Source organism: Aquarana catesbeiana, linkage group LG01 (genome assembly GCF_042186555.1).
Source record: "Aquarana catesbeiana isolate 2022-GZ linkage group LG01, ASM4218655v1, whole genome shotgun sequence".
NCBI lineage: Eukaryota > Metazoa > Chordata > Amphibia > Anura > Ranidae > Aquarana > Aquarana catesbeiana.
Window position 1 is genome coordinate 868,493,922 of NC_133324.1, and position 13,208 is coordinate 868,507,129.

The following is a 13,208-nucleotide window of genomic DNA, read 5'->3' on the forward strand; positions in this document are numbered from 1 at the left end:
CCCAAAAATAGGTGTGCCAAGCTTGTAGCATCATACTCAAGACTTGAGTAATTAGTGCTGCAACAAAGTATCGAGCAAAGGCTGTGAATACTTATGCACATGTGATACCGTATACAGGTAAAAGCCAGTAAATTAGAATATTTTGAAAAACTTGATTTATTTCAGTAATTGCATTCAAAAGGTGTAACTTGTACATTATATTTATTCATTGCACACAGACTGATGCATTCAAATGTTTATTTCATTTAATTTTGATGATTTGAAGTGGCAACAAATGAAAATCCAAAATTCCGTGTGTCACAAAATTAGAATATTACTTAAGGCTAATACAAAAAAGGGATTTTTTAGAAATGTTGGCCAACTGGAAAGTATGAAAATGAAAAATATGAGCATGTACAATACTCAATACTTGGTTGGAGCTCCTTTTGCCTCAATTACTGCATTAATGCGGCGTGGCATGGAGTCGATGAGTTTCTGGCACTGCTCAGGTGTTATGAGAGCCCAGGTTGCTCTGATAGTGGCCTTCAACTCTTCTGCGTTGTTGGGTCTGGCATTCTGCATCTTCCTTTTCACAATACCCCACAGATTTTCTATGGGGCTAAGGTCAGGGGAGTTGGCTGGCCAATTTAGAACAGAAATACCATGGTCCGTAAACCAGGCACGGGTAGATTTTGCGCTGTGTGCAGGCGCCAAGTCCTGTTGGAACCTGAAATCTCCATCTCCATAGAGCAGGTCAGCAGCAGGAAGCATGAAGTGCTCTAAAACTTGCTGGTAGACGGCTGCGTTGACCCTGGATCTCAGGAAACAGAGTGGACCGACACCAGCAGATGACATGGCACCCCAAACCATCACTGATGGTGGAAACTTTACACTAGACTTCAGGCAACGTGGATCCTGTGCCTCTCCTGTCTTCCTCCAGACTCTGGGACCTCGATTTCCAAAGGAAATGCAAAATTTGCTTTCGTCAGAAAACATGACTTTGGACCACTCAGCAGCAGTCCAGCTCTTTTTTTTCCTTAGCCCAGGTGAGACGGTTTTCGCGCTGTTTCTTGGTCAACAGTGGCTTGACACGAGGTATGCGGCAGTTGAAACCCATGTCTTTCAAGCGTCTCTTGGTGGTGGATCTTGAAGCACTGACTCCAGCAGCTGTCCACTCCTTGTGAATCTCCCCCACATTTTTGAATGGGTTTTTTTTCACAATCTTGACTAGGGCGCGGTGATCCCTATCGCTTGTACACTTTTTCTGACCACAGTTTTTCCTTCCCTTTGCCTCTCTATTAATGTGTTTGGACACAGAGCTCTGAGAACAGCCAGCCTCTTCAGCAATAACCTTTTGTGTCTTTCCCTCCTTGTGCAATGTGTCGATGGTCGCCTTTTGGACAGCTGTCAAATCTGAAGTCTTCCCCATGTTTGTGTAGGCTTCAGAACTGGACTGAGAGACCATTTAAAGCCCTTTGCAGGTGTTTTGAGTTAATCAGCTGATTAGTTTGTGGCACCAGGTGTCTTCAAAATTTAACCCTTACACAATATTCTAATTTTGTGACACACGGAATTTTGGATTTTCATTTGTTGCCACTTCAAATCATCAAAATTAAATGAAATAAACATTTGAATGCATCAGTCTGTGTGCAATGAATAAATATAATGTACAAGTTACACCTTTTGAATGCAATTACTGAAATAAATCAAGTTTTTCAAAATATTCTAATTTGCTGGCTTTTACCTGTATACTCGAGTATAAATCGAGGCCCTAATTTACCACCAAAAAATGGGAAAAAATTATTGACCCGAGTATAAGACGAGGGTGAGAAATGCAGCAGCTGGTCAACAATGCCCAGCTGCAGCTGTATATGTGCATGTGTCATGTACCTGGGTCCTGTGTAGATGTGCATGTGTATATGGTCCTGTGTATGTGTGCATCCTACCTGTGTTTTGTGCATGCCTCCGTCTGCCGCTCTGCACCGATCAGCGTGTCCTATTCGGCGGCCATTCACTGTTCAAAAGCCGCGCCTCCTCGTTGTCCATGATAGGCAGAAAACTCCATTTCCCAGCGGTCAGCCTATCACGGGCATTCTCTCATCCTCATACCACGGACAAGGAAGAGATATTGTCCGTGATAGGCAGTCAGTGTACAGCCTATCACAGATGAGAAGGCACAGCTTTTGAACTGTTAGAGCCGCTGCCGAGTGGTATGCAGCATACGCTGGCCGCCGTCTACCTGCATGACACGCTGATCATGTAGAAGTCGAGGGGGGCACTTTCAGCCCCAAAAAAGGGGCTGAAAAATTCAACTTATACACGAGTATATATTTTTTTTTTTTATATAAATTTGCAAAGATTTCAAACAAACTTCTTTCATGTTGTCATTATGGGGTATTGCTTGTAGAGTTTTGAGGAAAATAATTCAATCCATTTTGGAATAAGGCTGTAACATAACAAAATGCTGAAAAAGTGAAGCACTGTGTATACTTTCCAGATGCACTGTACATATTTATTTCAGTTATTTTTAGCCTTCTATTAATCTGAATGATCTTGATGTTTGTAAAATTTAATCCGCCTTCTGAACTATAGAGATGCTGAGAGGAAGAGTTTCAGGGGGTAGAGTCAATACAGGAATCACTGCTTACAGGCACGATGGTACCATGAGATATGTAGTCCTAAGAAATTGAATGTAAACGGCAGAGGAAAAGCTGCAAAGCATGCAAGGAATCCAGGAAATTGTGGAAAGATGATCAGCAGACAGGCAACAATCACAACATGAAAGCCAATAGTAAGCTTATACTGGATTGCTAATAGTTCTTGTAATGCTGATGTTCTAAAATGAAAGCGTATACTGTGACCATACTTCTCCCTTTAAAGAGTACATTATTTTCCTTTCCTGTTCTGTAAATGCATATTCATTGTTCTCTTTCTTCCATATTCACACAATTCCTACAAGTCAGAACTTTTTAACTGCTTGCCGACCATATAACTTACATATACGGCAGCAAACTGATCTGTGGGTACCGTGGACTTGATACCCACGGATCATTAGACAGAGAGCCAGAACGGCGATCTGCCTATGTAAACAAGGCAGATTGCTGATCTGTCAGTAAGGAAGGCATTTTGTTCCTGAAGCCAGGACATAGATCCATGACTTCCCCTAGTAAAAGCACCTCCCAATCAGTGCACAAACACTGGCTAGGAACACATGTAACCTTTTGATTGCCCCTGGTGTTCACCCCTTCCCAGCCAGTGTCATTAGTACAGTGAATATTTTTTTTAATCACTGTATTAGTGTCACTGGTCCCTAAAAAGTGTCAGTGTCTGAATTGTCTGCTGCAATATCGCAGTCCCACACTATAAGTCGCTGATCACTACCATTACTAGTAAAAAATAAATTCCATAAATCTTTCTCATAGTTTGGTTTGCGCAAAAGTTATCGCGTCTACAATCAGTATATGCTTTTTGGGATTTTATTTTACCAAAAATATGTAGCAGAATACACATTGGTCTAAATTAATGAAAAAAAAAATAGATTTTTTACATTATTTTAGTGAATATGTTTTATAGCAGAAAGTAAAAAAAAAGTGTTTTTTTGTAAATTGTTGGTCTTTTTTTTTGTTTATAGCGCACAAAATAAAAACCACAGAGGTGATCAAATATCACCAAAAGAAAGCTCTATTCATGGGAAAAGGACATAAATAAAATCTATGTACAGCGTTGCACGGCCGCACAATTGTCAGTTAAAGTAAATCAGTGCCCTATAGCAAAAAATGGCCTGGTCTTGAAGGGGGGGGGGGTAAATCATCTGGAGGTCAAGTGGATAAAATGCACTTTCAGGCAATTTTCCCTAGTTTATGTTCTGTATGACGTATCAACAAAAACTAGACCACTAGAAACAAGACTACAAGCGGCTACAGGAAGCCAAATAACATCTGAAAGAAGGAACAAACATGTTTTAACTGAAGGATTCAAAACTGATTGCACAAAGTATAGCTGCACTCAACTTTTTTTTTTTTTTTTTTTTTACTTTAATCTTTATATGCACATTGTAATTTGCATTCCAAACTTTTCAATGTATGTGATCACTACCGCATTCATTTTTCATTAGTTGCTTGGTGTCATAATTACTGCTACATATCTAACCTCATTCCTGGCTGTAGAAGAAGCTGTTTCTATAGTAACTGTAGCGCACGTCCCCTTCTCATTTAACCTTCTCAGACTGCAGCAAGGTGAAGGAGAAATTCACCCCACAATGCAGTTATTACATCAGTCAGATACAGCTCTTGAATCACAATGAAGTTCATGAAGAACCGTGGGAGGGTGTGAATAGTGTTATCCATGGTGACCAGGCGATCGATGACATTACTCGAGTGCAGGTTAGAAAATGAAAACCATCTAGATACTAGGAGAAACGGGTTAAATCACAAGCAGTTTTATCATTTTTAGTGAGAGAAGTTGGAGCAGCTCACTGTAAGTGCATACAACAAACCTCTTAGGCTGGGTTCACACCATTGCGAATTGGATAAAACAGAACGGGGGAACTAATGTGCAAAACCAAAGTGAGCTGAAACAATTATAAATAAAGAGTTTAAAGAAGCCGCCAAACATATAAAAAAGTGTTCCCACACAGAAAAACAATATGATTCTAAGAAATATGTGGCGCTAACTAAAGTGCATGAATATAAAGAGCAAATATCACAAATAATGTGGCTAAACATATAACTAATGGCAATTCTTCAATGTGACATCAACAAACTAGCAAAATAATAATGATGAAAGGATCCAATAATAATAGTCATGATGACTTTTAGATTATCATTGGACTTGCGTATTCTTATTGGATCCTTTCATCATTATTATTTTGCTACTTTGTTGATGTCACTTTGAAGAATTGCCATTAGTTATATGTTTAGCCACATTAGTCGTGATATTTGCTCTTTATATTCATGCACTTTAGTTATCGCCACATATTTCTTATAATCATATTGCGAATTGGATGCGGGTTCACCACCTCCAATTCGCAATAGCAGGAGATTTTGATCAGCTCTCTATAGAGCCAGTTCACATATCTCCGGTGCGAATTAGCACAGGAGTCCTTTGCGTCTTTTGGTCCGTTTCAGGTCTGAATTCAGCCAAAAATTCAGACTGAAATCGATCCTGAAACTGTGAACCAGGACAAACCAGACTCCTGCCAGGAGCCGCATGCGGGGATGGTGTGAACCCAGCCTTAGTCCTACTACCCATTACCAAACAAAACTTAAAGTGTTACTAAACCCAGGACTCTGCATTCACTATATCTGGTCTCCCACAGTACAGAGAATATGGAAAAGCAATTATTTTAGTAAATATAAACTGCTAAAAACCTTTTCTCAGCAGTATATAGCAGTCTTGTGACTTCTATCAGTTCCTGAAGCTTGTAGGAGGAGTTTTCGTACTGCAATGAGCTGTCCTAGGAGGTTGCAGGACAGTGCTGATTGGCCTTGTGCTTTGTTCCACATATGCAGCAGCCTGTGAGAATCTTGGCGGAGGGGTACACATGATCGCCTATTCACAGTGTACCTCTATAGCTGCAATTTCTGCCTCTCCGATAAGTAGCCACTTAAGTAGGGCTATCACTTTACTTTTGGCACTCTGATGCTGGGCCTTCGAGTCTAATCTGCAGCTGCTCCGCCCCTCCTCACTTCTTGTTCAATCACAAAGTGCTCTGTATTATATGAACCCATTCACAAAATACAAAGCCTTTTGTGAATGGAGTGGACGGGGCGGCTAGAAGCAGAATCGCTGGGAATATAGTGATAGCTGTACTGCTGGTGCTCAGTAAAACTGTAAATTGAAAGTAAAAGACAGAATTCCAAGAGGCAACATACACCTCCTTGGACTTGACCTATTGTAAGGCAGAACATTTTAAAAAGTGGCAAAATTTCTGGAGTTCTTCTTTAAATGAATATTGGTTGGTAGAATACCCAATTGTAATAAGTGATTTCTCTCCCATTCACAATTAGCTGACCACTGCAGTACAGTTTCCTTTTCATGCCTATAAATATGTGAAACGGTGTCTGTGTAGGACATAGCAGGATATGAGTTGTCTGTTATGGATAGCTATGAAAACGCCAATTATACAAACATCAGCTCTCACCACAATAACACACACCAATTAACTGAAACTACATTCAAATCAAGCTTGATCAAAACTTATTTTAATCATTGCCATTTAGATAAAATAGGAAAATAGAAATCATTTCTATAAATACATATTTACAGTTAAAAAACTGTTTAAAAAATAAAACAATACAGATAAAAGAAAATGTTCAATGCACCATTGTTCGTGAGCTGCATATTTGGAGAAAACATCATCCAGGCTTTTAACAGTTTACATAGCAAATAAGAAAATAGGCTTTGCCATGGAAAAACCAAAAGGAAAACTCCACTTTTGTTAAAACAAAAGCATTTGCATGTTATACATAGTTACATTGGTCTAGCTTGGACCAATGTAACTATGTACAGTATATGACATACCTGACCAATGCCGCTGGAAAGAACAGAAGTAGATGCCACTTCATCAGTGATCTTCACTTGCTTTTCACGTCCTGTACTGAGTGGCTGCTCTCCTGCACTGTGAACCCAGAAGGTCAGCCATCACTGAATGGTTTGCATTTTCTAAATTAATGTAAAGCTTTCTCTGATTGGATGAGGTCGGGTGGTGACATCACACTCTCCACCTCGTCCAATCAGAGAACACTGCATTCATCTGGAAAATGCAAAGCATTCTCTGAATGGCACCTGTGCTGAGTGGCGAACCTCCTGTATTCAAAGCATCGGGCCAGCTGCTCAGCACAGAAATTGGAAGCAAGTGGAGATCATCGGAGTAGTGGTATCTACTTCAGTGATTTCCGGTGGCATCGGCCAGGTATGTCACATACAAAGTTACATTGGCTATAGCATGTCGATGCCTGAAATTCTTGAAATTTATTAAAAAAACAAAAATCGCTACTATAGCAATTGTATATCTTTTTTTTTTTTTTTTAGCAAATGTGAAGTTGTCATTAAAGGTTTTCCTTTACGAATAGCCATTTTTTTTTTTTTTTGCTGGTTGCAGTATCATTAGAAAGCTAACTGTATTAAGCAGAAGTAGTAAACTGGCAAGAATAAGACAGAGAACATAGTAGTCCTTGTGACAAAGCCTGTATATACCCAATCTAAATTCCCTGCATAGAACAGTTTTGTACCATTGATCACAAAGCACATATAAACAGGCAATAAAATTATACTGCTCAGAACATGGACATTAAAAATGCACAACTTTTTTTTCCCCAATATGATTGCTAAAGCAAGATTGTAAACCAAACTTTATAGACAGCTGTAAACAAGGTTACACTCTTCCCAGAGGGGAAATAAATCATGGAGCATGCACAGAATAAATATATATGTAAAAGTATAACAAAAATGCTTAAAATTAAACCACGGAGCTGCAAACTTTTTCAATGGCTAACACTTTGTGAGACAAGTGAATTGTGAAAACTGCCAAAAAAAACGGAATATTGCATTTCTGTATACCGAACATGTAATAAAAGGGAGAGAAAAACAAAAAGCCATTGTGTGATTGAACACATCCAAAACTAAAATAAGTTTTGTTTGAACTGACCCTTTACAAACTGGCTACCTCCATCTTAAGTACTGTGTTACTCAAATGGAACAAGAACATAGGAAGGTGCTTCTATATTGGGTCCCTGAGGTGTCCCTGATGCATTGTTGGCTGGGTTTAGGAAAATCCTGGGGTGTCCAAAAAAGCATTTATTCAAACAAAATGTTTGTACCAACACCAGTGCATGACAGCGCTTATTCACAGTCAATTTCTTTCTACTGCTTTACTAGTGAATCTATCACAAACTGCATATGATTGAAGTCATCAGTTCTGTGAACATCTTACTTTAAGGAACTACCATTTTCTTAGTTTGGCCCCTTTCACACATGCGGACCGTATGTCCGTATTTCATCCATCCGTTTTCGGATGAAATACGGACATACATGCATCCCTATGGGATAGCGGGTGTCAGCGGATGTACATCCGCTAACACCCGATGTCGTCCGCCTCCGCTCTTGTCCGATTCTGCAGACGGAAGAAAATCCTATTTTTCTATCCGTCTGCAGAGCGGATCGGAGGAACATGGACAGACGGTCCGTGTTCCTCCGATCCCCCATAGGGGAGAGCGGAGATCTGACAGGGCGGTCCCTGCACAGTGTGCAGGTCCCGCCCTGTCATCTGCCTGCTCAGCTGGGGAAAGCGGAGCGATCCCCGCTGAGCAGCGGATAAACACGGGGCGGATCAACACGGATCCGTCCCGTGTGAAAGGGGCCTAAAGGTACATTATGGAAAAATACCACAAGGCATTATTGATGTACTTCTGCTATCAGTAAGCAGCTGTGAAAAATCTGTGCATGACAAGATGGATGGTTGGACATGATAGGTATCCATGAATGATTTAGTGTAGAAAAGCCTCTCTAGCCCTGATCACCACAAGAAAACCGTGCAGACAAGACCATATCACACTGGTTCAGATTTGAAAATACGTCAATACTCCATACATTCTGCATTACAGGAATTTGTTTCAAGTAAAAATGGTACAGCTTCTAATAGGTAGCTTACAAATCTCATTTCACACACAAACATTCTAACCCCAACTCTCTATTTGTCAGAACACCTGTGTGAAAAGCATGTTTGCTGGGAATATTTTTCATACCGTACCAGTTTTGTTATTTGAAATAAATCTATGGACCAGAGAGCATGTGTTGACAGCCTATGTTTACATAGTTGTAACATTCCAATTTTTCCATCATCTGTTTCGAATCAGAGAGGCAACATATATCCAGATGGAGTAGATGTTCTTGGGATAAGGGTGAACATACACAGCCAGAGCAAACTCCACATTGGGCACTACGTTGTTATGGACTCCGGTGCTGTAGACAGCTTCTATGAGAGGGGTCACTTCTGAGAAGGCCATGTTTATTGGGAAGCCGGAAAACTGAAACAAAAACATCTGATTATTGCTCTTGTCATGTAGAGTGAAACATGAAACTAATCATAGACATCACTTAAAATGCAATGCTCTGTGATATAGTCCTACTATATGAATAAGTACCAAGCCCCCCATATTACAGCTGTTCTGTCTCTGTATGTGAAGACCATAGCAAAAATGGAGGTCCTAAAACTCTGGACTCTTCTCTTCATTTACAGGCATTCTACTAATCATAGACTCCACTATACTGAACCCGAGCTTGAGTATTATAAAGGCACAGCAAAGCTGATCTGACCGATGACCTATTAAATTGTGTCACTGAAGCTACGATTTCAAGAATATATTAATCTTCAGTCCATAAGATAGCAGCCTTCATTCAGTATATGTTCAGTGCATATGCTCTTCATAAGTACATATGTGTATTAAGTCTGCAAAAGGATTTTGTTTTGGGTGCCAACATGATCTCCCGTATGACATGAATGCACACAAGGTTCAAGTAAAGCCTTCAATGAAAGTCCAATTCAGAGCCTGTGACATCAAACACAATGAAGCTGAACAAGCTCAGTTTCAATGTCCTGGAACTAGCAGGTGGGGCAAAAATCAGAAACCATAACAGATTTCCCTTATAGGGAATCAGTCTGGATAGAAATATGGACATTTTACCTACCGACATTTCTGAACAAGCAAGCTACAGCACTGTCATCCTTATTTCAGTGAATCACTCCCCCAGCACAAGCATTCTAACACCTAATATGTACATGCTTGTTTCAGGTGAACAACTAGCAAAGTAAAGATGAGAATGGCAGCCCCGGAGCTTGCACCTTCAAATGCAAGCCAACACTGGCAGCAGCCATATTTTTGTTTGACCAATAAAGCTCACCCTGTAATCTCCTAGTTGTCTCTGCAGTTCTGCCCGGTGGTCCTCCTCCACATCTTTGCCGTAGTTTTGTTCTAGTAATGGCAGGAAGTGTCTCAGAGTAGATGTGCAGTATCTGTTCCAGCGAGTAGGATGTCTCGGCCTCCATTCCATAATTTTCTCCTTCAGCAGTTTCTCAATCCTTACAATAAGAAAGCAGTTAGAAAACCATCAATATTACAAAAGTACATGGCCAGTGTATTCCATCACAAAGTGCCATTCATCACTTTGATTACATCTGATCCTGTGTGAGGAATGGTGAACCAACCATCCATCGGCTTCCTATATATACATATATGGGGACATTAGTGGTAAGATTTCCTCTCTAGAGTTTACAGCTTTGCACCCCAACCAACCATGGAGCGTCATGCATATCCGTAATGTGTCAGAAATGGAAAATAAATCTTGGAGAGTAAATTTCTTTGTACAGTATTCTTTTAGCGGGCAGACCTAAGAGATACTAAATGCTGCAGTCAGAAAAACAATAAGCAGGTAGGAGATTCTACTCACTGGCCCCTGCCAAAAGCTGAAGTATCAGTTTTCGGAGAACTGGTGTTTATACTATTTTAGAAGTCTATAAATATTGTCTGTGAAGGTTTGCTGAACATAGGAAGCCACTTGGATGAGTGCTAAATCTTCAACATTACTTCAATGGGCATGACTAAAGCTTTGGCTGAAAGGTGTTAGCGTTCTTGCTGGGTTTATTTGGATGTTCCAGATTGCCTAGCTTTTACCAAATAAAGTATTGTGAAGGATTGTGATCAGACTCCAGCTCTCTCTTCGAATTTATGTTTTGGAGGTGTACAGGAACCTGAGCTGTTGAGGCGGACATCCCTGATCTGGTTTGGAAGTGGAGATAATCTTGTGATATTCCTATTTCTAAAGGGGTCTCCTTGAATGTGACTTACCAATACTATTTATCCATAAGTATTAATCAAAAACTACGCAGAATTGTTTTCCAGCTTTTTCTACAATATCTGTTATCTACTCTATGCAGCTTTTGATGCATCCACTCAAAAACCTGTAAGCAGGCTAAAGCTGCAATGCAGCTCTACATAACAGACTGGGAAAGTATCACAAATGCTTAATCCTTTTGCAGCTATCTTTGTCGAGTTTTGGAGGAAACAGAAACAGGTTTTCTTGCTATAAAAATATGCTTTGTTACATTGCTTTATTACGTAGTAATGAGTGCACTGTATACAAAGAAAATTGAAACAGAGGTGCTTCACCAAAATGTCTAACTTGTTTACGACTTCAGAGTGGCCATGCTCTCCAGAGCAGTGTTTGCATCTGGAAATGCCAAGTGAGCTGTCCTAAATGTCTGCCATCTTACAGTTTAACATGGGCTTAGTATATATTTCCTTTACCTGTCTTGAAGTTCCGATGCAGCAGCCTTATCTGTGCGCTGATATATTAGTTCTTCTGGCTAGAAGATAAACATATACATACAGGATTTTATTATATTTTACCAAAACCACTTCTAACTCTGAAAAGACTACTTTAAACCTATTAGGCATTATAAACTTTCATCTTAGTCCTGTCTAAAATTTGACTTAATAAGGTGCCTGCTATTACTTTTGTATGACCGAAAAACTTTTCTTTACTCCTCTGTTATTGCTTAAAGTGGACCTTCACCCACATATATCTCAAAACCTTACAAAGGGGTGAATGAACGTCCCAACAGTGCACCACCCCAAAATAGCTGTGTCACTCCCATTAATAACCAAAGTGAAATGGGCTGAGAAAAAAGTGAAACCAGCCATGGCAACTGTAGATGGCCAATGCCCTTCCAAACAATCATAAATATATAACAACATTATTAGGAAGCTATAATAACCAATTGTGCTGTGTGCAATGGCAATCAAGAGAAATGTAATTTATATATATATATATGAAAATTTGAGAGAATGTATTAACAAAGGGGGTATAGACTCAATAAGGCGAGTAGCCAACTAAGCTAACTAAACAGACGAGTAAACACTGAATCACTGTGAAGACCAGTTCTGTTCCCTCTACCCAAATATGTCACTCCCTCTATTCATGCATTTGCAAGTTGCCATTGGTCTTTACCAGTACCCATAGAATGACACAGACTTGCAGTGATATGCACATGCATGGGGAGTTTGTGTTTACTGACTAGTCACAGGTCTCTCTCTGCGAGTCCCCTAGACCTGGAAAACCCACGTCCTATCTACATATGCACAGGCTCACGAACCAAGATGGCAACATGGGAGTACAGCAACAAAGAAGGCCTTTTGGCATCAATGAGGACAACACTCCATGGTCAAGTATGTGTTTTTGTATTTACATACAGGGACAGTTATTAGGCATTAGAGATAAAATTTTAGTAAGGTGCGGTGAAGTTCCTCTTTAAGGAACTGAGTCAATATCTTGGTCTGACTCTGAAAGTCTTTGCAACATAACAGCATTTATGGGGCAAAATTAAAGACACTATATAAAAGGCCTTATTTGTGGTGCTATTTGTTAACCTGCTGTACACTGGAGTATTAATACCAATTTAGCAACATTAGGGTGTTGTAAACTCAAAGAGTTCGAGAATAGGAGGATAATGACAGAGAAAGGCCTAGGAACAGAGGTCTAAAGTCTCTGCTCTGCAAGTACCTGCACACTGACCAATCCTGGATTTGGATAATTTCTTGAGAAGAAGGCTTTCCACTGGTTGGATCGGCCCGTATCAAAGCTCATGCTCATTGGAACATCATATTGCTGTATATTAAACCAGATCTAAATAAAAACACACCAAAAGTCTGATTAACACATCAACATAACATCAGACATCTAACCTTAAGTTCTCATTCACATCTGTGCAATGTGTTAACCATGCATGTCATATCTTTAAATGGGCTGCCAAGAGATCAGCACAGACAAAAAAATGCATCTGCGCCATTTTTCTCATTGCAGTGCTTCATAACACACTGTACAGCATTGTCATGCGTTCCTTTAGTGTAGTGTGAAGAAAATATATATACAACCCCCTTTATGTTTCATTTAACAATATATATTTCAGTTCTTATACATTTGTTAGCTTTGACTTAAATAAAGAAAACATATAAAACCCTATACAGTCCATTTGAGAGTAGAATTCCCAATTCTTACAAATGCCCACCATGGCTTCAAGTAAACCCTACTATTGATTCAAGCCAAGGAAGCTGCCATCTTGGCTTCTGTTTATGTCTACAACTGTCATTGGATGGTTTGACAGTTTGGTCGAGAGCACAACCAATGGGAGTTTTACATTTCTGGCACCTGCCGGAAACTAAACTGTTTTATGG

At 39.8% G+C, this 13,208-nt stretch overlaps 1 protein-coding gene across 1 annotated transcript in view; it reads right to left on the reverse strand.

Annotated features, from left to right (window-relative positions):
• Positions 1 to 6,160: 6,160 nt before the first annotated feature.
• The window catches only part of CC2D2A (coiled-coil and C2 domain containing 2A), a 165,496-nt gene continuing 158,448 nt past the window's right edge, over positions 6,161 to 13,208 (reverse strand). The window contains exons 33-36 of the mRNA XM_073609863.1: positions 12,538 to 12,660; positions 11,283 to 11,341; positions 9,880 to 10,057; positions 6,161 to 9,005 (exon numbers count right to left, since the gene is read on the reverse strand). Of these exons, the coding sequence (XP_073465964.1) occupies positions 8,817 to 9,005; positions 9,880 to 10,057; positions 11,283 to 11,341; positions 12,538 to 12,660 (549 nt within the window). The 3' untranslated portion in view covers positions 6,161 to 8,816. The remainder of the gene's footprint in view (positions 9,006 to 9,879; positions 10,058 to 11,282; positions 11,342 to 12,537; positions 12,661 to 13,208) is intronic.